Below are 22806 nucleotides of genomic sequence, written 5' to 3' on the forward strand. Positions count from 1 at the left end.
AGTATATGCTGCAATATCTATGTATGACATTATCTGTGAAATGATGCTGCAGCCCTGACTGGTAAACAGGAAATTAAAATGATAAATAAGAATCATGCCCTGATTCATTTTGTTCTTACTTTAATCTGGATGACTTGGCTCTCCTATTTTATTCCTGACACTTTCTGACGCCTTAACTGGAACTTCTGGAGGCAGTGTTTGTCTATGACTGAAGAGAGGCAGTTTCTGGTGAGATAAATTGTCTAGATCTTCTTCCTGTGTATCTCTTTTTCCTGCTCTTTATACTCCTCTTCTCATTCCCAGCTCCTAACCAATTCCCACACCAATGTGACAGTACCCAGTTGAACCTGTTTTCCCTCTTTCACCAAATACATCAGCTAATGCTATAAGCTGAGAGATGTTTTAGGGCTACATGAGAAACACTTCTAGCAACTTTGTAACAATTTGCTACTGCAAATATCTTGTGGTATAAAAGCAATTATTTGAAATTATCACAGAGCTGAATTATTGCAAATATTCTAATAAAAATAAACTCTTCATTGAAGAAAGAAAAATAATCCAATCCCATAAAACACCACCTGGTTGTAAAGAAACTGGTAATACCATTTTTATAGAGAATAATGACTGTATTTTGGAGAAATTGATAAAGAATATAATCCATATAGTTAAGACATACTCAAAACTGAGCTGTTTTAGACCTCTGAGCAGATTGTGTTCTTTCAAAATCTCTTCTGACCAGATGGTAGAAATATATTCTATACAAGAATATATTTTAAGCCAATGTATCCAAATGATCAGATACTAAAAAACATGGAAAGAATTCAGCATTGCCATTGTAACAACTTACAGTGACAGTACTCAGGCTAAAACATACACAATTGTCTAACCTCTGGAATGCATAGGAGATACAATTGAAAAAAATCATTTTGTTTCCTCTTGAGCATGTAAGAGTCTAAATTCATTTTACTGGCTTCCCATTATTAAAAAATATATGGATTTCCCAAACTTTGCTGAAAAAAAAAACAAAAACAAAAAACACTTAATTCCTGTGGGGGATGAAAAAAAATAAAAAACAAAAAAACAAGTCTGATATTTCTGAGGAAAACTCTCATTAACAACCAACATGCTAAGTTGGAATCTCTAAAGAAAAAAAGAAAAGACTGTCAATCTTGGAATTGCTAACTTGGGGCAGACAAAGGAAAAACAAGATGAAAGGTGTAAAAGGTGTGGTATACAGACATCTGTAACAAGATTTATTTATGCTAGCTAGATTTTACAACAAAGATTTTATTCATGAAGTCTACACAATGAATACGTATGACCTTTACACTGAACTAAATTATACTATCCCAAGTCATAAACTACTTTCTGAAATGTTTAGAGATTCTTTGTCCACTACTGAGATGAGTAAGGAACTGAAATCCTGTAAGATCTGTACTAGATGTAGTTTCTGAATCATTTCCTTATGAACAGTACCTTACCCTCAGTTCTGAGAAGTCTGTTCAAGAACACCACAACTTAGAAAAATGAATAAGAACACTGGAGCCAGTACAAAGTTCAGAAGACTTACGCTATTTCACAGAGGAAAAACTGACAAAAAGATCTAAAACTTATTAAAAACAGTGCTACATAACCTAATAGGTCAGAAAATAATTTAGGCTACTTAGGGAAATATTCCAGGAGTAAAAAAAAAAAACCAACAAAACAAAACAAGAAAAAACACTACAGGCAAAATCATCAAGTATGACTTCTCTCTCAGTCTCAAGAAAAACATACTGAGGTGTTAAATGGAATCCCAAAGAATGGAATGAGTGCCTCTGAGTTAAGATATTTATGGATGCAGCACTAAAAGTAACTCAACAGATACTAATCTTTAACTGTTGCCGATGAAAGCATTCTCACCGTTCTACTTTCCTTGCCAATGACTTAATTTGCACAAAAACAAAACTCCCAAATGAGATCAGAACGTAACTAAAGCACAAGCATGGATTCATTCACAGCCAAGTGCCAGGTAAACAGCTGTAGCTTTCAATTGAGGACAAAACTTACTAAAGCTTGGGGCTGGCAAGGAGATGATTCTCCCATTTCAAAGAAAAGGTAGTAAAATACCCAGATTGGAAGAGCCTAAAGCTACTTCACAGGAAAGAGACTGGGTTACAGGAATCCCAGTTGTTGAAGTCATTGTTGCCAAATTCAGATTTGGTTAACTAAAAGGATGCGTTAGCTAAGATTCACCTAAAAATAGCTAGGGACATTTTTTTGTTGGCTAATCTAAATCTACACACAAAACATAGTGTCAATACATCAACATCTGCATTTTAAATCTCCCCTGTTGCTTGGTCCTGCTGTTTTTTTCCCATACCTTAACCTTACACATTCTATTTTTTGAAGCAGCAAGGAGGTAACATTCTTGAATAAAGGTGACTGAAAACAAAGAGTGATTAGGATCATTTTTCCTATTACTTAAGACTATTACAGAAAAATATTCTGCCTTTTTCTACAAAACTAGCTAACTTGAAACACAGAGGTAACAGTACAAAAAAGTTATCTGGTCTTGAGTTGCAACTGTCTAACTGACCTGTTTGTTGGAATTCCTGATTTGAATAAGGCAGGTGGAGATGTGAAATCAGCTTTGGTCGACTGCACTGCCAACTCCTTCTCCAGATTTCCAGTTCTGCCCTGTTGTACCTTTAAAATAATCATTACCATTAGTCTGTTTTATCGTTAGTTTAGCCACAGAAGTATAGTAATACCCCACAGTCACAACACAACACATAACCATCACAAAAATAAAGTCCAACTTCAATCAGATTAAAAAAGAAAGATGACCATTGCACAGCTAATTCAATTCTACATCCTATAAGGATATATTACTTAAAATAAATATAGATATATTTAAAATATATAAGAAGGAAAGTGCTGGAGAATGATTTATTACCAAAAAAATAGTTCTAATATTTATTTTCAAAGTTATTTGCTTTGGTCGTGAACAACAGACTCAACTGATTTTCTTGAAGAGTTTCCTGAATGAACACAATAATATCTGAGTTTTTAAAAGAAGCAACATGATTCAAACAAACAACTTCATAATCATAATAACAGAAATATATATTTATCACCCAAAGACAAACTACAAGACAAGGTGAATCTGCTGTGCCTTCTTTACCAAACACAAGATCTAGTAACTACTTAATTTCCAAATCAAACCAGGAACAGTCACCTGATACTATTGACTATGCAAACTTTAACATAGTTTAACATTTAATATAGTTTGGTTTAAATACTTCCAAAGTACACTGCTGTTTTTACAAAACTATACAGTAAAATTCCAGAGACACACTAACAAACATTTGCAAGAACTCTGGTGCAAGTACTTCAAATACTCTACAACTTCAGCAGTGCATTAAACATGAAAGAAAAATCTACAGTAGCTAGTATTAAAGACACAGTCTAAACTTTTAAAAATATTCCCACTGTTGCAGCCACATAGCTGCAATACTCCTCTGAATTGTTGTTCCTTTTATTATTTTTAAATGAAGTGCCATTCCAAGTTGGCATACAGAAAAATAAAAATCAAGCTATTTTGAAGCAACTAGCCAAAAGTGCTTCGTTAAGACAGCTCAAACTCAAAGATAAAAAGAACAATCTTAACTACACAGAAAAAAATTAAAATCCTAAAACCATAAAGCGAATTTCCCTTTATTTAACTTGTATGTTTAGTTATCAGGGATTTAGGTAAGTAACAGTTTCATTAAAAAAAACAAACAAACAAAAAACAAAACCACAACACAACAGTATCTGCAAACTACTACATGAAGATCTAGCTAGTTCACTCATGGTGTAACATCACATAGGCTCTGTTCTCACAGCTTCTGAGTGCAAGTGAAATATTAAGGTTTGGAAGAAACCCATTTCTAATCACAGACATCTCTGCTCCAAATCCAGAAAAATGCACAGAAGTGTTTAAGATTAATTAAAAAACAGAATGAAGTGTAGTATCTACAAGTACGAAAACCTTGTAATACCAAACAGAATGTTCTGTATAAGTACTTATCTTAAAAATCTATAAGACTTCAATTAATCGACGAGTAATTTGAAAACATAGGAAACTGTCTTATTAGTTGCAGAAGATTCACCCAAAGATACCATGGAAACTAAGTGAGATTTTGTATTTCAGAAGGGCTGAAAGAATTATTAATATTAAATAACTTTGTTACATACATTCCTTGTAAAATTCATAATAAACCCTTCAACTCTTACAACTCAGTTATCTGTACTGTTTGATCATTGGACCTCCAGAAACTCCAGAGATAGAAAAAGGGTGAGTTTTGTTTTGGAATATTTATCCCCCTCTTTTCAGGGTAACAGTTCAAACGCATTTGACAGTATTATCAGTCATCAACTACAACAGCAAACCCTAACTCCCACATTTCAGCATTGCCACTATTCCATAGCACTATAATTCTGACAAAGGATGAAGCCAAGCAGCTGCAGAAGTTCCTGATCTGTTCTTGCTAAGATAATGTTAAAATGACTGGAAACCTGAAGCAGCCTACAAGGGGAAATAAATGATACCAAAAATACCTGTTGCTACAAATGAGCATTACCAAATAAAAATAAAAATCTACAAGGTTACAGAAAAAATAAATACGCCATAATTTACAAAAGCTTCTCACCACATCCATAAATATTCTTTAATCTGCATATACAAATGCACTACAACTGAAATTATATCACTTCATAAAGAAACACTGGAAATTCGTTAGTACTCCAGGCCACTAACTCACATGATTGCAGAAGAATGAACAAGGCAACACTTCTTAATCAGCATTTTGTGACATACACAGAAAGCCACTGATGTAAGACGAGAGTTTGAAATAATGGCTGAGCCTTTTCCAGTTGTTCTTCCATCAGTCTGTGCTGGCATGGGTAGCAATACTCAACATAAATGAGAGCAACCAACAAAAGTTCACTAAAATTCACCTTAAAAAGATGGTATCTGCCATTGAGAATCTCTGCACTTGATGTTACTTCCATAGCACTGTCTTCAGCCTAAGTTAAATAACACATTGCCCATTAAGATACCATGCATCATTTAACTCATGGGCCACATTCTGAGTAACGGTACAGATGCAATCTAGCCTCTAACTAGGCTGTGACACTATCCACACAAATTGCCAGAAAGCAACACAAGAACATTTAGGTGGGCATTCAGGTACAAACTTTTCAACAAAGCCACTGACTGGGCAAAACAAGCTTATGACACACACGAAGCTTTACAGGGAAAAAAAGCATGTACAACACCCCAAAAGTTGCAGTAATTACCGTAATTTTATTTGTGGCTGAGGTAACTGGCAAAATTTCAAGACCCATTCGTATTCTCTTCTGTTTTTCACAGTACGCTTTCCATGTATCTTCATTGAACCCATAGTTGAAATAATCAGATAAATCAGCCCCTACAAATAGAAAAGCATTAAGTTTTTAGGACACTGCAAAATTCACATTTTCTTTTTCCTTGCTTAACATTTATCTCTATTTACAGTGTCAAAATGGATTAGGTATTGATCCAAAGCCACACTACTGAAATGTACAAAGTCCTACATCTGAAAAGGCAGAGTACACACGGCTGAGATCATAAGAACATTAACACTGATACAGAAAGGGTATCTTGCCCAGTATCCTCCCTCGAGGATCAAGAATGGGTACCTGCAAAAAAATCATACTATAATCCCTTTATTTTTATAATGGGATAAATGTTAAGATCTATAGTTTTGCTAAACGTTCAAGGAAGAAGTATTCTCCACTGCACATTCTGCTTTGACTCTTTGTTTTGCCAACTCCTAGTTTAATTTGATGCCATCACGTACTTCAGTTATAAGAGAGACTAAACACACTTAAATGTTCAAACATGAGAATATCAGCAATTTCATTTTTCCTGTTTTTTTTTTAATGCTATTTGCATTGCCAAAGCAATATACAAACACTCAAACTGTGAATAAACAAAAGATAACCACCATGAACCTGTCAATACTAGATGAGTCTGACCAAATCACTTGAACTACACACACAGGAGACTGACACAGAAAGCCCATGTGGAACTGGCGCATTTGAGGCTTAAAAAAAGTCTGCACAAACATAAAGAAGCATAAGCAATTACGTTTCACTGTTCTTCTTCCATGAACCTGACAGAAATATTTTCCTTTCTGCTTTGCTTTCTGTAATGCGGTACAGACCAAGGGCAGTAACCTCCACAGACACAGATTTCCAAGGAGATTTCAGGATATACATTCTCTCTCTATATATATACACATATATAAAAATTATATTTATAAATATAATTATAAATTTATTATATTATATTTTATTTATATATATTTATATATTTTTAAGAGCAGTATCTTTCTGGTGAAATATATGTGGGATGCAGACTAAGAAACAGGGCACACACACACACACACACTGCAGGACAACAGAAAGGCAACAGATAACTTACCCTCTTTTTTAAGTCATACTGTACAGTACCTTTTAGCTATTTGGGTAGAAAAATGTCTACATGCAGTAAATAGGAATTACTATTAAAATAGCTTCCTAAATACCTATGCATTAGTTAACATAAATCAGAACTTTACCTGGCTTTCTCCAAGGTTTATCCTCAAAAGAATCTAAATCTACTTCCAGAAGTGGTACACCATTAATACTTCCCGGTGCATCTAAATCCACTCCTTTAACTTTTACACCTACAGAGAAAAGTTAAAAAAAATTGAGTTTTGTGTCTTTGCTAAGAAGAGTTTTAATAGTTGTAACACACTTAAAATTTAAAACAGATTTATTCCAACCAAGAACTTATGGAGAATTCATCCAAAACAACTATACGCTGTTAGGACCTCCAACATCCCTTTATGCATCAAAATCCCTTTCCATATGAAGCTGTACGGACAAAAATATTTCAACAAGAAAACAGGAATCACATAGATGACTATCCAAGCAACACATTCATTAATAATCAATTCAAAATTAGTTTTAAACACAGAAAGACTTACTGTAGTCCCACAGTCAGAACTGATCATATACTCTTCACCTTGAAATCAACTTTTGCATATTCCTATGAATTTGTTCCACAGCTTAATTTTATGAATTCATGAATTCTTGTTTTACAGCACAGGAAATACCTGTAACTCTCTTTGTCATTCCTTATGTCATTCCTTATTCCCTACATTTCCAAGTAGCTTATTGAAACTAGACAAGTTACAAATGGACAATAAAAGAAAACATCACAACATTCTTTCGTATGTCAGTTTTGATAGCTTAACTTATGCCATTAATCACTGATGATACTCAAATTAAATCTTCAGGATACAAAGACTACAGAATTATCTTCCTACATATAACTTAAGTGATGGCAGCATATGCCCTGAGAATGCTACTGTTTAAGATTGCTTAATTAAAATGAAATAAAACAAAAATACAAATTTTTCACTCAACAAATAGTGCTACTCAAGACAGAAGGAGGCATGTACGTGGACCAAAGTTTAGATGCAACCACTTGAGGAAAACAATACAATATAAACTGAACAACTTAAGAACACTAATAATTACATTTTTCTAAGTAACTGTCATTAAATTGGAACTTTCTGCAAGAACTCTCTAACTGAAAATACAGACTACAGAAGCATACACAAACACATGATACACATCGTTATGGAAGTTTTTGCAGTTTTAATCTAACTATTGAGTAAACTTTCTTACCAGAAGATCCATAAACCCGTCCTCCCGTCTTAATATTGAGGTTCACAGGTGCTGCTCCATAACTTAAATAAATTAACAAAACTGAATTAGACAGAGAAAATTCTAAAATGGAAGAAACCACAAAACAGTTAGCCAGATCTGGAAACAAACTGAACCCAGGCTCAATTGCCATCCTGAATCTCTAGCTTTCCAAGCTGGCAACTGTAAAAATAGAGAGATCAGCCTAGGAGCAAGAGAGAGTACCTTTCTATGCTCAGTAGCAACTCCTCCAACTAATAAACAGTTGTGAAGCAAGTTCCAGTCACTCTTCCTGAGTTGAAAGGTTAAAGACCTTGATAGAAAGAAAAATGAACAGGACCAGGAGAAAAAGGGAAAAACAAAATTCATTTAGGGATACAGAAGACGCTCTGGGGATTAGGGCAAAAGCAAAATAAAAGAAAGAGAGGATTGAGACATATCTTTTTGCTGCTTTTATTATTATTCCACTTAATCTGTATAGAAGTGGACAATACAAGCATTTCTTTGAAATGACTGAAAGGTTGTTTCAGTGTGCTTTTAGCAATTACCTATCCTTGTGACCAACAGAAAAATACATGTAATTTCATTTTCTAAAATATTTGAGAGCCTTGATCACAAAAATGTACTCAGATATTTAGAAAATGAATTGATTTAACAGCTTTAGGAATTACAGCATTGTTCATTTGGGACAGTAAGAGCTGGCTTTCACTACCACTAGTATGCAAAGTAGCTTATCCTCATGATGTTATCAGCCCATAAACATATTGAGATTAACACATAAGAAGACAGTGCATAATTAAAAGTACTGCTTCCATGCCATTTCTTCATACAAGTTCATGCAGCACAGTACAAAATTGACAAAAAGCATTCATCCTTAATTCCCCTGCTGTATTTATGCACGACTTTCTCAAATCTTCCTTTTTCCCCCTCTCTTCCAAACAGTGATTGACTACTATAAGAAAAATAGTTTACACCTATGGAGGAACTTGCTACAGTAAAGTTAAAATGAACAGTAATGCTGAGCTTGGTGTAAAAGACTGCCCTTCCTTAAACTTTCCACCCGATTTGCCCAGAAGTGATTTTACACAGAACAGTTATTTATTAAATACAAAACTTTCTACTCTAATCAGATTTAGGAGCATTTGCTTACTACTTCTGATTTCATTGAAAGAGCATCAGTAAATTCACTAAGAATACAAATCTAGCTTTGCTTTAGTCTCACAAAATTTGAGGTCACTATCTATACCACAGGCATACTGCAAGTTATTGAATAAGAGAATTGCTATTTTTGACATTACTTTGATTTGCATGGTTACTTTAGGATATGAGCTACTGAAAGTTTAAAAATATTTTGTTTAAAAAAAAAAGAACAAACTTTAAATTAAGGGTATAATAGCATATGTGAGGCATACCTACCAGAATTCTAACTTAATAACAACAACAAAAAAAAGACACCCTAATAACTTTTAATGAGCATAAGTAGGATTGCCAAGACAAACAAGCATACGACTTCCCTCAAAAAAACTTCAATGTAACAAAATATACAATTTCATTATTTTGGGTAAAATGAATACTTTTTCAAAAGCATTCAATGAAAAACAAACCCTTTATGAGCAGAAAAAAAGGAACACGAGGCAAAAGCGGCTGCAAAATAAAGTTACTGTACGGTACAAATCCCTAACCCGTGATCATGAGAAATCATCTCCAGAGACTGGTTGTTGCATTCTAAAGTACATTAAAATCTTTTCTGTGAGCATCGGTAGGAATTGAAACTACAGGGTTCTTATTTGAAGTGTTTCCATGACAAATAAGACTCGGGACAAATGTTTCTAATGTTCTCTGTGCTTACCACTCTATCATTCAAAACAAAGGTAGAAATGTCATAAATATGAGTCTAAAAAACACTTTGTAATATGTTCCATAACACAGCACAACTCTCTAGTTTACAAACATTCAGTACAATTGTTTCTCAAACTCTGAAAAAAAGCCTTATAAAGTGTCTCTTCCTTTATGATATTTGACTGATTTCACTTTTCTTCCACCAAGTAATTGTATCCCTACAAACATTTTAATAAAGAAGTGAAAACAAATCGAGGCTACCTCTGCATACAATTTGATATTGACACATATTAAAGGTTGAATTAATAACTAAATATAATCTTGAAAGTTTCTCCCAGTTAATACTTCCAAATAACTTACCTAAACTGTGGAGCTCCTGTTTTAATATCCCCTATGGTGACTTGAACATCATCTTCATCATCGTCGCTATCACTATCACTGTCATCCTCAGCCTCAGTCACCTTCTACAAAAGAAAAAGTCACAATCTACAGTGAAAAAATAATCCAGACAAAAGGGCCCATTCTGGATATCTTTAGTAAAGGAAAATTATGTTTCCCAGATGTCAGAACTGAGAAGCAAGAATGGAAAAGTAATGCTCTTCAGTTTTAATGCTACCAATAGTGGAATCAAAATACAGAAGTATTTATAGTGTTAAGCTTTTGTCTCTGAAACATGACATTTCCTAAAAAAGCATAAAAGAGTTTCCACTATCTAGTATTTTCTTCCCCTTCCCTACCTCATACAAACCAGTTCTACTGCTATCACTCAGGAAAGAACCTCAAGATACGCAACACTAGCTTCTTGCCTCTCTCTGTTATATACCCTCACTGTTCTCTACAACTTCCTGAAGGGAGGTTGTGATGAGGAGGGGTTTGGCTTCTTCAGGCAACGAACAAGACAAACAAGACCGAAGGAAATAGCCACAAGTTGTACCAGAGGAGGTTTAGATTGGACATCAGGAAAAACTTGTTCTCTCAGAGAGTGGTCAGACTCTGGAATGGCCTGCCCAGGGGGGTAGTGGAGTCGCTGTCCCTGGCAGTGTTCAAGAGGTGTCTGGATGAGAAGTTTAGAAATGAGAAATGGTTTAGTAGCTCGTGGTATTAATGGTAACAGGTGGACAGTTGGACAAGATGATCTTGTAGGTCTTTTCCAACCTTGTGATTCTCTCATCCCTAGCGCTGTTCAAGAAGCGTTTAGATGAGGTGCTTAAGGACTTAATTTAGTAGTTGGGTAGAGATAGTGATAGGAGGATGGTTGGACTAGATGATCTTATAGGTCCTTTCCAACCTTATGAACTTATGAACTTATGAACTTATGATTCTATGAAATAACAAGTCATACCAGTTAATACCAATAGTTCACCTAGACCAGTGTTTTGGATGTAGGGTTTTTTTTCAGACTAGAAGGGACTGTGAGAACTCAGTTCCTACTTAAGAGTCATCAAACATGACTTTGCTAACTTCCATTCTGCCCTACGTATGCCTCCCTCCCAGGCTGAGAAGCCCCTGCCTACTCAATCAATTGTTATTGGAAGTTACTTGGATTGCTCTTGCTGTTCTCTCAGCTTTCTTCAGTGGAAGTAAAGCCTTTGAGGTGTGAGTGGAACAGAACTGCACACAGAATTTGGGACTTAATAGAAACTAACTAATGTAGTGGCAAAATGTTCTTTTGTTTGGTCTGCAACTCATTATCTGCTACATTCCCAAATTTTACTGCTTTTTCAACTCCAGACAAGCATTTAAATTCCATTTTCATGGATCTTTCAGCATAGCTGAGCAGCTTCCCGGTAAGTGATAGCTCAGAAATCATTTATTTGTAAGCTGTTTTTCATCCATGAACATCTCTTCTTTTCCTATATAGTATTTCAACAACCATTTATCCACCATTAACTCCCCTGAAGAAGATCCTATCTGTACCATGCACAACTTAACCTCAAGTAACTTACAGCCTGTGTTGTCCAACGTGGTTATGCACAACAATCTTTGGAGAATCACCAGTGGAGGTGATCTCCCATCATCACCATGAAAAGGGAACCTTAACTTCTGCCCTGTTTTCTTTCTTCTACACATCAATTATCCATACTGTTCTTTTGCTTTCTAAATATCCTTTAATGAAGAACTTCTTCCAAACTTGTGAACAACTGGACTATCCCTCTCCGTACACTTGCTGAATCCTTCAGCAAGACGCTAAACATACTGAAACCAAGTTGGTTAGCCTGCAGTTATCCAAATGCAGACAAGCTCCAGACCTTATCTAACTTGCCTGGTACACAAATTAGACCAAAATAAGCAGCTGCACGGAAGATAAGAAGTTGGAATGCTGTTCATCCTTGCTCTACTGCGTTAACATAATGTACTTAACAACTAAGAGTCAAATCAAGGCAGAAAAACCCTCAATTGTTTTAATCAAAATAGATCTTCTGTAAATGACAGCTGATGACAGAAGACAGTCTTTCAGTGCCCCACTGCCAAGGGAAACAAGTTCACCAATTACCATTTCTTCACTAAACAACCTTAAGCCATTCTCATTCACAGTGAAGTGAGGTCTTTTATCAACCCTGCAACTGTAAACCTAATTTCTTCGTCCTTTCCTTCATCACAGTAATGCCAAAATCGTAAGACAAACTAACATACTGAACATTGAAGACTGCTACCAAATAAGTCTGCTCTGTTGCCTCTAAAACGCACACATCTTCCACCTTTTGATTCACATTTTCACAGAGTTCTACACATGCTTGCTTTTTACCATATTCAAAAAAGAAAAATGACCAACTGATTTTATTTTCCTAAAAAGAAGGGAAAGTAGGGGAAGTTACATTTTCAAAAGTATACCTCTGGGAGAAAGTAGCTGTCTTGAAGCATCAGTTTTCCTCTAGAAAAACATAAGCACTATTTATTTATTTTCTGTAAGTTAGTTTTAAGAAGTGGACTGCAGCTGGAAACTGGGTTTCCTAGTCTCTACAGTTTCTGCTAATAGCATCAAACACCCTTCATAAAAGTCAAAGGTGTACAATTATGCAGAAGTTCATTTGATTTCAATTCCTTACTAAATTATAATTAGTAAATCAAAACAAATTGAAGCATTATTTCAAAAGCACATTTAGAAGTACCGTTTTCACGATGCCATTTTCTGCAGCCTCCTCTTCATTTCCAGGTGGGGGTGGAGCACTTAGGCAAAAACAAATAGGGAAAAATGAAACTAGTTATTTAGGCATGTATTATCTCACACATCAGCTAATGATGAAAAAAGCACTGGTGCATCATTCCAAATAGCAGAAAAAGTTTAACTTATCTTGTACTTCCATTTGAAAAAAAATAACTAGAAAAGAATAAATCTCAAAGAAAGTTATTTTAGCAGAACAGCATCTAGCTATCAGTAATCACACTAACTGGACATTTGTAGAACACTTGGAGGTAATAAGGTATTCACTACACCTGGAACCTCTTCCAAAATCAAAGTAAAAAAATTCATAACATGTAAAGGGAGAATAAGAGTTTTGCATTTTTTTCCCCTTACAGCAGATTGACACTTTTCAAAGATACTGTGGAAAAACTTTATATAGCCATCAGTAAGGTACTTCTGAATGAAAATTCCCAGACTTGCACTGCAAAACCACCTAGGACTACTACAATTCAGTAAGTAATTATATTGCAGCTGGAGAGTGAAAACTGAAAAAATTCTAAAGCTACTGATTCATCTACAATGACCAAATTCATGCAAATGAGTTGCTCACTACACTCTTACCTACTACTCCGTCTAACACAGCAGTATTTTAATTTCAGCAGCTCTGTTAACTGCCCAAATGCTGCATCACAGACAGAAGCGTAAGCAGATAGCAATTTAGAAGCAATATTCTTTCACTTAAAAGATATTTTTTGGATTCTGCAGTGGCGTGAACAACTGTCCAACTTTACAGAATAGAAACTGGAAGGCAGAAAACAATTTCAATCCCACCATCTGTTGGCAAAACACTCACTAGTGTGTGTTGCACCAAAACCCAACCCAGAGCAGGTGTGGCCCCGGAATTCAAACTTGACCACTTAAATTCACGACCCAGTAAAACAATATAACATCTACAGAATCTGAATAAAACCTCACTGCTAAGAATGACAAAACTGAAAGGTGAGGGACCAATACTCAAACAGGGAAACTGTTGCCATGCCTCCTGACACAACCCATAAGAAACATAAGCTACAATCCATTTCCCTTTTCAGTTCCAGGCTATGTACTGAGGCAGCTAACAGCCAAGACAAGACCCAACTGGCCAGTCTCTAGAATAAAACACCACTGAAGACCATTTTGTTTGCCATACAACTAATTTTCTTAATCAACTCCTACTGACAAAAAGTGTCAGATCAAGAAAAGATAACCAAACACTAAGAATCGATTGATATGGAATAGGTTCCAAATAGAAGCTAACAAGTAACTCCTTACTCTAGGATAGACATGGTCCAGGGAAAATATAACAGAGGTAAGCATACAGATAACAACTCTATTTCTTATACAATAGTAATCAATGGGAATCAAACAACTGCACCTACTAGAGCTTCGAAACAATACTGCATACAGACTGTTAGTGGATGGCATTACTCCTATAAGGTAATTGCCTGTCAAAACTTTCCATGAGTTCAAAAACAAGCAACCGAGCAAGCATGTGGACACAAAGTCCACCAAGGATTACTAAACTCAACAGTTCTTTATTGTGAAAAACCTCTGCAGACTGCAGAAGGCATTTATAGTAAATAACAATGCGCATGACCTCGCACTGGCTTCCCCTTTATTTACCTAATTTTAACTTCATAATCAATAGTTTCCATAGTTTATCAACTGTGAAATGATAAACTCCGTGTGAAATATTAGCTCAGTTTCAGTGGGGTCTTGCTACCATCTGTTGCTAACCAAGACAAGTTTTCAAAGGAACAACTTTGTGCTTTTATTCATGCAATTCCTCATAAATCTTGCAGGCTTCCAAATCCTTTTCTAGCTTTCTTTCAAATACTTGCCTACCAATCAAAAAACGTGTTACAGAACCAGCACATCTAACTGGATGGTAATCCCACTGCTTCCTTGTATTCCTTTTTGTCACCACACTGAGACCTTGTTGAAGCAGACTGGCTACACTGATTCTAAATCATTTAGAAACGTTCAGTGATTACAAAACTAAAAGACCTGCTGGCATTTTGCAAAGAGGTACAGAAATCCACACAAGTGAAACTTTCATATTCAATTATCCCAAATTGCCAGATAAAACAATTTCCCAGAAAAGCAACATCATTCTAGCAGGCAAATGCTGTCTATTCTCAGGGGATTTTCAAAGATACTAGTGTGAGCCTACAGATATTACAGAGCAGCAGCTGGGACGATGAATATTGTGATTACAATTCACATACAGCCACACTGCAGGACTCCCAGCAGCCAACACACTCACCTATTTTTTTCTTCTTCTGGTCTCTCTGCTTCATTTTCATCTACAAGAAAAGAGACACACAGCAGATATGAATAAACCCCCAGGATTACGCCTGCTGCCAGAGAACTCTGCAACTCAAAACCTTTTCAGAATATTACAAAAGCAGCTGAGGAGAAGCCTGAGCCGTGCACTGCTCCATACTGACAGCTCCACCGCGGCCATCAGAGTTTAGTTTCTGGGCTTTATGAGTGCTTGAACACAAAGTACCTGAAGTTGCAAACAAAGTTGCAGAGTAGAGCTAGGGCCTGCCTAGCACGTGACGCCGGGCCCTGCCGGGGCACCGGGCCGTGCGGGGTAAGGCCGGGTCCCAGGTGCACGCGGGGCTAGGAAGCACGCGGCGAGGCCCAGCACGGCCCGGCCTGCGGGACACGGAGTCGGGCGGTTAACGGGGCCGGGCTCCGCCGGGGGAGGTGGCCCGGGAGCCGCCACCACGTCGGCGAGGAGGGGACCGTGCGGCCCGTGGCGGCGGAGGGCCGGCCCAGAGGAGGGGACTGAACGGGAGCGGGGGTGGCGGGCCGCGGGGACCCTTTAAACGGGCGGCGGGCAGGAGCGGGCCGCGCCCAGCGGCCTGGCGAGGCGAGGCGGAGCGGAGCACGCCGCGGCCTACCCCTGCCCGTACCCCTCGGGGCAGCGGGGCTAGATCCGGACCGGCGCCGGGCTGCGGAAAGGGGGCTGGGGACGGGGTTGTGGGGTGCGCGTACCGCCGTAGAGCCACTCCTCCTCCTCGTCCCCGGCGGCCCCGCCGAGGTCCGCCGACAGCCGCTCCACCTCGCCGGTAGACATGGCCGCCTCCCGCGGGACGCCGGCGTCCGGGCCGGGTTCCGCAGCCTCTCCCCCACCCGGCGGCCCCACCTCTCCGGGCCTCCGCGGGTACCCAGGCAGGCAAGCGGGCAGCGCGAGCACCGCAGGGCCCTGCCCCGCCGACCCGCTCTCGGAAGAACCGCCGCCGCCTGCTCGGCGCTTCCCCTCCCCCGCCGAGTGAGTGACACGCACAGGAAGCGGGCCCGGCCCGGCCCCGCGGCGCCCTGGGCACGGGCACGCGGGGGGCGGCCCGGCCGCGCGGGGACAGGACGGGGCCGACTCAGCACGCAGCCCGGGGACCGCGGCCCGAGCCGGTCTCGCCCGGCCGCTCCTCTCCAGCCCGTAACTCACCTGGGCTCTGCCTGCTCTACAGCCGCCCTCCCTGCCCCGGGCTGCCCCTCGCTTCTCAGTGACCGTTGCGCGGTTCTCCGTCCCCAACCGCCTGGCCGTCCCGTCGGCAGGCAGCGTGCCGCCTTCCTCAAGGACGTCCTCCGAAGAAGGACTCGACCGAGCATTCACGCGGCCCAGCATCCCGCTTCTACTGACGGCTGATGGCGGCTGCCAGGGGGAGAGTAACCGCAGGATAAACGCGGCGCTGCCTGCGCTGTGCGCTGCCCCGGCGCTCGGTTCAGGGGCTCTCGCAGCTGGAGGCAGTGTTTTAGGCTTAGCAGCGGGAAGTAGCAAGTCATTTTTATTGATGTTCTCACTTTTCATCTGTGAACGCTGCTGAACGACAGCAAGATCCCTTATAAAGTTTAAGTACCAACATCTGTGAAAACAAGTTTTGACCATTTGTGTGTACGCATGGAGTATTCAGCACCTTGAGATGGCCTGTGAAATCTTAAAAAAAAAAAAAATCCCTTTTTCACAGCAAGACAGACTATGAAAAATAGAAGAGAGCACTCAGCTTGTGCCATAAGCATTCCCAAACTCTGGCTGGGGAAGCCTATTCTTCAAATTGTCTGCACTGAGATATTAGAGAAATGTTTAGAAGTTGCGTACAGATCATGCAACATATAGTGTAATCGGGTAGATCTTTTTATCACAAATTACTTGTTCCAAATACAGGTAGCAGTGGAGTTTACCAGGGTGTTTTTAGCAAAAATCAAAAATCTAGACCCTTGTTTATTATAAAGCAAATTTGTATTATAGTCCCTCTTCCTGGACATCAGTTTTCTGTTTTCATTCCTGTTTTGTTTACTTGGCCATTTAACACACTTCTGGTGTTGGCTCTGTGTTAAAGGAAGCAGGTAGAACTCTTTGTGTTTTCGTTCCTTTGATTATGCAGATTGAAAAAGCATGTAGAAAACATTTTTCTGGAAAATACCAAAGAAAAATCAGGAACCAGGTGCAGAACATCAAATCTCTTTAAAAATAAAAAAGGACACAGCTCCTTAACACAGTATTACTCATAAGAAGCCTTTAAATGAACATCACAATTATTCAAAGCAGCCTGATGAGTGGAAGATGCACTATAAGACCAAGTCCTGACAACTGCTGCCAGCCCTTCTCCACTCTCAGGAATTTTTTCATCCGCCTTTGGCTATGGTTGAACACGGGGAAATCTCTGCCCATTTCCTGCCTTGCTTCTAAGGACAAAGTACTCAGCTGGATGTCCTTCTAACTTCTGCCGTATGTGGTAAAAGCTCCCATTAGTCCCAGCCTCTGGCAGAAGCCTTGCTGTTTCTCCTTACTGCAGCACAAGAGAACAGCACTTGGGGCCTAAAACAAGGCTTCTCCCAAGGACCCGAGTAGTTGACAGAAGAAAGCTTCTTTGTGAGCTCCAGAAACATATCAGAAACCCATAACAAGACTTCAAGTTCATAGGAAGATGTTAAAACATTTATTTTTTTCTATTACAGTTGTAAATTTCAACATGTGAGAAAATCAGGCATTAAATTGATTGAAACATTAAAACTATTACATATGGTAGGTATATAAGTCATATATGTAAGTCACACAGAAGACTTAGATACTGGTAAGTCTGTGTTTGGAAAAAGAATGAATACATGAGGGTGGCAATGTGCATGGAGCAGATGGGAAGGAGATTTCATTACTGGAAACCTACTGATTCTACCTGAGTTGTGATTCCTAGTGTTACGAAACCAGCTGACCTAAGACCAGTTAAGACAGTGAATGAACTAATATACCACTTATCTGTAATTGCTGACAATCCCACGATGTCAGATGAAGTATCCTAATGCTGTACTAAGGAAGTTGCCTATGTGAAATGCTACGTGGAATACAGGTTTTTGAGGGAAGTGTCCATTCTCCAGGGAGAAGGAACTGAAGCACAGATGCGTATTTTTGCACTTTATTGTGTTAACCTTTGTAACTGAGAATAAGAGCTTTTTAAAGGATAAACAAAATTTATCAAATGTCCCCAGCTGTATGCAATAAAAGTTGGGTATATTAAAAAAGTATTAAAGTATTTCTTGTTGCTAGCTCATGAAACACTGTGTGTGTTTGCATTAAAGTAAAAAACACAGAAGTGCAGGGCAAGGAAGAGTGATGGAAGTTTCACGCTCCCAATACCATACATTTGAAAAAAGACATCCAGAACAGCTGTTCCCCATATAAAAAATACCCTCATCCAGCACAGAAGCACTAGATGCACACACAGCACACCGAATTGCTTTATCAGTAACAAGACTAAATAAAGTATACCTCTTGGCCCTGTTGGAAAAGCAAGTCAGGCAAAAAACGTGGGATGTCCCTCCTTCTTCTGGCCGGGCTAGACTGCAGTATAGTTCACAACAAACTGCAGCCGACAGAAAGCAATCAGACGATTCCAACCCAGTCACTCACCAGAGCCTCACCCTGCCGCCGCCGGCACAGCCCTGGGACGAGCCCCAGCGGACCACCCGCACACGGCAACGTTAAAAGCGGTAAAACCAGACCGCCCCTCCTCACCTCAGCTCCCGGTCGGGGTCGGGCCTCGGCTCCGCCACAGCGACGGCCGCCCCGCCCCGCCCTCCGGCGGGCAGCCCATGAGCGTCCGTGACGTCACCGCTCGGCGCCGGCGGCGCGGGGCACGTGGCGGTGTTGTGGCTGTCAGCGCCGCCGCCGTTATGGCGGCTGCCGGTGCGGTGCCGGCGTTGCCGCGGGTGTGCCGCCAGGCCTGGGAGCCCGTGTTCGTCCGAGCACTCCGCGCCGTCGTTTTTCTAGACGCGGCGGCCGCCGAGGCGCTGCACTGGGCTGGTGGCGGCGCGGGCGAGCTGCTGGCGGCGGGGGCTCTGGCCGTCCGGCCGCTGCCCGCTGACGAGGGGCCAGCGGGGGCTGAGCGCGCCGTGTTCGTGCTGAGCGGGCCGCTGCGGGGCGAGGCGGCCGCCGCCGTGCGCGCCGTGCTGGGCGCGGGCGGAGTGCGGCGCTGCGCGCTGCTGTGCTCCGAGGCGGAGGGCGGCGGGCCCGACGAGCCGGAGGAAACGCTGCGGCGCTGGATGGGCGAGGGCGGCCGCGCCGAGATGCTGCCACGGGGGCCGCCGCTCCTCGCCCCCATCTCGGCCGAGCTCGGCCTCCTGCCTGCCCTGGCCGGCCTCGTCCCGCCGCCCGGCGGCCCCGCAGAGCTGGGGCTGGGCACGCTGCCCGCCGCTCTGCGGGACGCCGTGCGGGGCCTGGTGGCCGAGCTCGACGCCCTATTCGGCGCCATGGGTCTGCGCGAGGAGTGCTTCGCCGTGGGGGCCCTCAGCAGGGTGCTGGCCGCCGAGCTGGCCGGCTTCCCCCCGGCCAGGAACAGAAGGAGGGCGGCCGCCAACAGGGCCTCCGTCGTCTTCGTGGACAGGACGTTGGACCTCGCCGGTAAGAAGGCAGCGCTGCCATCTCGTAGGCCCAGCCTCGCGCCACCTACGGCGTCACGGCCTTGGTGGCTGCTCACAACAGGTTGTGGAAAACAAGAGCAAAGCAGGAAGCACTGTTGGCACACACGCATCTGTATTGCTGGCCCTCTGCTGCAAACGAGGTACATGCCTGTACACACAGCTATGCCTCATACGCCTCAAAGTGCTTATGAATTTGTATATTATACAAAATGCTTTACATCACTCAGTGATGTAATGATACAAAAGTGCTTTGCGTCACTGAGCAAGGAAGTATAACATAATGGCACATGGCTGGCATCTTTAATTTGGAAAATATTCCAGTTAACACTAACTGTTTATACAGTACTTCCTGAGAAGCAGATGAATATAAGGATGAAACAAACAGCGAATTTAATACTGACACATAATGCAGAACTAAGGCAAAAATTGAGAAATGTGGAGTAATATAAGCAGCTGCTGAGGAACTGTTGGAAGGAGAATGTCTGCCTAGTCCCAAACTGTAAGCCTGGTGAATGAATTAGGCCTTCACACTGGTGAGATGTGATATCAAGAGGGCAGAAGAGGAAAGAGTGAGTTTCTGACAAGGTGTAGGGTCAGTGTCTTGGAAGAAGCTTGCATAAGGCTCTCACTTGTGAAATAACCATGTCTCAGAGGAAATGGTGAGCTCAGTGGATGACTGATGTTGAAGGAGCAGTGTTCGCTTGCAGCATCACACTGCTGACGGACCTGCTGATGCTACAGTGTGTGTGTGAACTAGTCCTACTTGCATTGTCTGTAGTCAGTATTGCAGGGTCATGATATTGGTGCCTGACCTATAGCAAGTGCGTGGCATTATGTTGCATCTGCAGCTCATCTATTTCTCCCGTTTTGTTAAGAAGATTCTGAATATAATTTTTGAACCTCTTACCGATACCTGAATCTTAGCCAACACATGGGCAGCAGAGAGGATAAATGGTTATGTAGCCATGAATTATGGTCATGCTTTCACACTCAAAACTATTCCACAAGAACCTGGAGGTGCATTAGGTGTAGGTGTGGCTTGGAGTCCGGTGATTTTGAAGTGCAAAATCAGCCTAAGCAAGTGATGGAGAAAAGAATATAGCAAAACACTGCTATGCTTTAGAACTGGGATTTCTGCTTTCTGATGTGTTCTTCTCATGGAGATGATGCCTCTGCATCAGAAGTCCTTCAATGTAAGGTCTTCCTAGGGGTCATCTTATTCAGAAAGCATTGTGTGAGCGTGCATAATTGAAACAGCATGAAAACTGAGATGGGTCTGTTCTTGTGTCTCCTAAACCACCAGTCTTAAACTAGTATTCTGTTCAGTGGGTGTTAAGAAGCCTTGGTAGTAGGCATAAGGGCTGCCTTCCTGATTGTTCTGTTTCATACCGATGTGTATTTAAATTTTGATTGAAAGAAAAGCGACTCTGGCTTCTAATGAATCATAGAAGTTAGCTGCATGAGTTGACGAGTGAGCAGTGCATTTGTAGGAAAACTCACGTTTGGTGACTGATTTCAGTATTCCCATGGCCCAAGTTGTTCCCATGACATAAAGGAGCAGTAATTGTACCTTGAATCTGCTCTTCTTGTACCAGACAGTAAAGCCAGTGGGAGAACTGAAGACTCTTGAGTACAAATGGTGTGTTATGGGGATGATAATTGGCCTAGGAAAATATTTTCTTGTGTGCATGTCGTCTGTGCCTTTGGGGCTTAGCTGCTGAGTTTCTGGCTGCTGTTACCATTGGTCAGCTTTGACAACACTGCTAACTGCAGCCACCTTCAAGTATCACTTATTTGATTTCATTACTCTAATGAGAAGATGAATTGAAATTATAAAAGCCTGATGTGCCAGAATTCCTGTACCCGTAAGGCTTGGATATTAGCCTGCCATGAAGATTCCCACATTGCGCTGGTCAGATCACTTCTCTGTACTGCTCCAACACCCACTCTGTGTGCAGGCTCACAGCATTCAAGCTGTCAGCTGTCATGAGCATGTTTGGTCCTGAGGAGCTGTGAGCACCCTTCTGACTGTCCTCCCAGGGAGGAGAGAGTACAGAAACCACTTCCATACATGTTATGAAGTCAGTGTGATTTTTAGAAGTTCCTGGAGATGTTTTCTGCTTGATTTGATGAAGCAGAGCAAAAGCTGTTAGCTTCTGCTGAGCAGAGGGAGCCTCCAGGAGCAATTTTGGAAAGGACAGAGTGGCACTTAGTGATCATGGAAGCAACTCAGGTATACAGAGACTTCCCCCGCATCAAGGAGAAATGAAGAATGCTACTAACTAACGTGGGTTTATTTTGCATTCAAAATATTGCTAGTCTAGCAGAACTTGTGCAGGGTATGTATGAGAAGACCAGCTACTAGTGTTTGGGGTGGAGGGTTAGGAAATGTTGTCTGCTTACCAGGACTGTAGAGTTGGAGCATCAATATACGCAGCGTAGCTGATCCAGTAAGGAGAACATAGGAGTTTGGGAGAGCAGAAGGCTCAGCAAAGACAAGCCAGCTCATCTTGCCTGCAGTTCTGTGGTTGAAACCTAGCTGAGGATGGCAGAGAGTAAAGTTTTTGTTCTTCTGTTACTGCTCCCATATGTAGCAGAAATACTGAGCCGTGGCCTGAAACAATGATTGAGCACCTGGTGGAAAGGCAGGGCCAGCCCAGGGGCCTCAGGTGCATGCAATTTACCTGAGTAACTGGAAGGGGTGGAGCCAGGATCCAACCTCTCAGGGTTGGTAGTGAAGGTGAGGGCATTTGTTGCTGAAGATCCCTGCCTACCTGAGGCCTTCTAAAGATAAGTAGCTCCATTTTTTCATTTTTATGGCTGTTGCATTTTGGCTCATTCTTATTTGCCGTAGCCAAAGGCTTTGCCACTCTACTGCTATTGCAGTACCTTCCCCTTGTAGCGTTACACTGTCTCTGGTGAAATGAAGCAATAATCTTCTAACTGAGCAGGCAGGTATCTGCATTTCATCACGGCCATGTGCAGGCCATATGAGCCTCCTGGGGCTGGAAGTGCTGCTAATGAAGAGTTTGAATGTACCTTTCTCCTATCTTTCACCTTTGCTTTCTCTTTGACTCTAATTCAGAGCACCTGATAACTGTGAGATAGTTTTACAG

The 22806-nt window shown here is 41.2% G+C and overlaps 2 protein-coding genes across 4 annotated transcripts in view; one reads left to right on the top strand and one right to left on the bottom strand.

Annotated features, from left to right (window-relative positions):
* Positions 1 to 16045, bottom strand: part of FIP1L1 (factor interacting with PAPOLA and CPSF1) — a 41888-nt gene extending 25843 nt beyond the window's left edge. For 2 of the 3 annotated variants that reach the window (XM_065737037.1, XM_065737036.1), the window contains exons 1-8: positions 15773 to 16045; positions 15033 to 15072; positions 12714 to 12771; positions 9964 to 10067; positions 7747 to 7808; positions 6630 to 6737; positions 5326 to 5456; positions 2579 to 2688 (exon numbers count right to left, since the gene is read on the bottom strand). In XM_065737037.1, the coding sequence (XP_065593109.1) occupies positions 2579 to 2688; positions 5326 to 5456; positions 6630 to 6737; positions 7747 to 7808; positions 9964 to 10067; positions 12714 to 12771; positions 15033 to 15072; positions 15773 to 15854 (695 nt within the window). In that variant the 5' untranslated portion in view covers positions 15855 to 16045. Of the gene's footprint in view, positions 1 to 2578; positions 2689 to 4983; positions 5053 to 5325; positions 5457 to 6629; positions 6738 to 7746; positions 7809 to 9963; positions 10068 to 12713; positions 12772 to 15032; positions 15073 to 15772 lie in introns of all 3 variants that reach the window. The other variant, XM_065737038.1, reaches the window with a different exon arrangement.
* Positions 16046 to 18943: 2898 nt separating this feature from the next.
* SCFD2 (sec1 family domain containing 2) overlaps positions 18944 to 22806 on the top strand; it is a 170348-nt gene continuing 166485 nt past the window's right edge. Inside the window, exon 1 of the mRNA XM_065737025.1 lies at positions 18944 to 19670. Coding sequence (XP_065593097.1) covers positions 18944 to 19670 — 727 coding nt within the window. The remainder of the gene's footprint in view (positions 19671 to 22806) is intronic.

The sequence above is a fragment of the Cyrtonyx montezumae genome, unplaced genomic scaffold (genome assembly GCF_038088225.1).
Source record: "Cyrtonyx montezumae isolate F1298 unplaced genomic scaffold, pur_monq_1.0 scaffold_2, whole genome shotgun sequence".
Classification (NCBI taxonomy): Eukaryota; Metazoa; Chordata; class Aves; order Galliformes; family Odontophoridae; genus Cyrtonyx; species Cyrtonyx montezumae.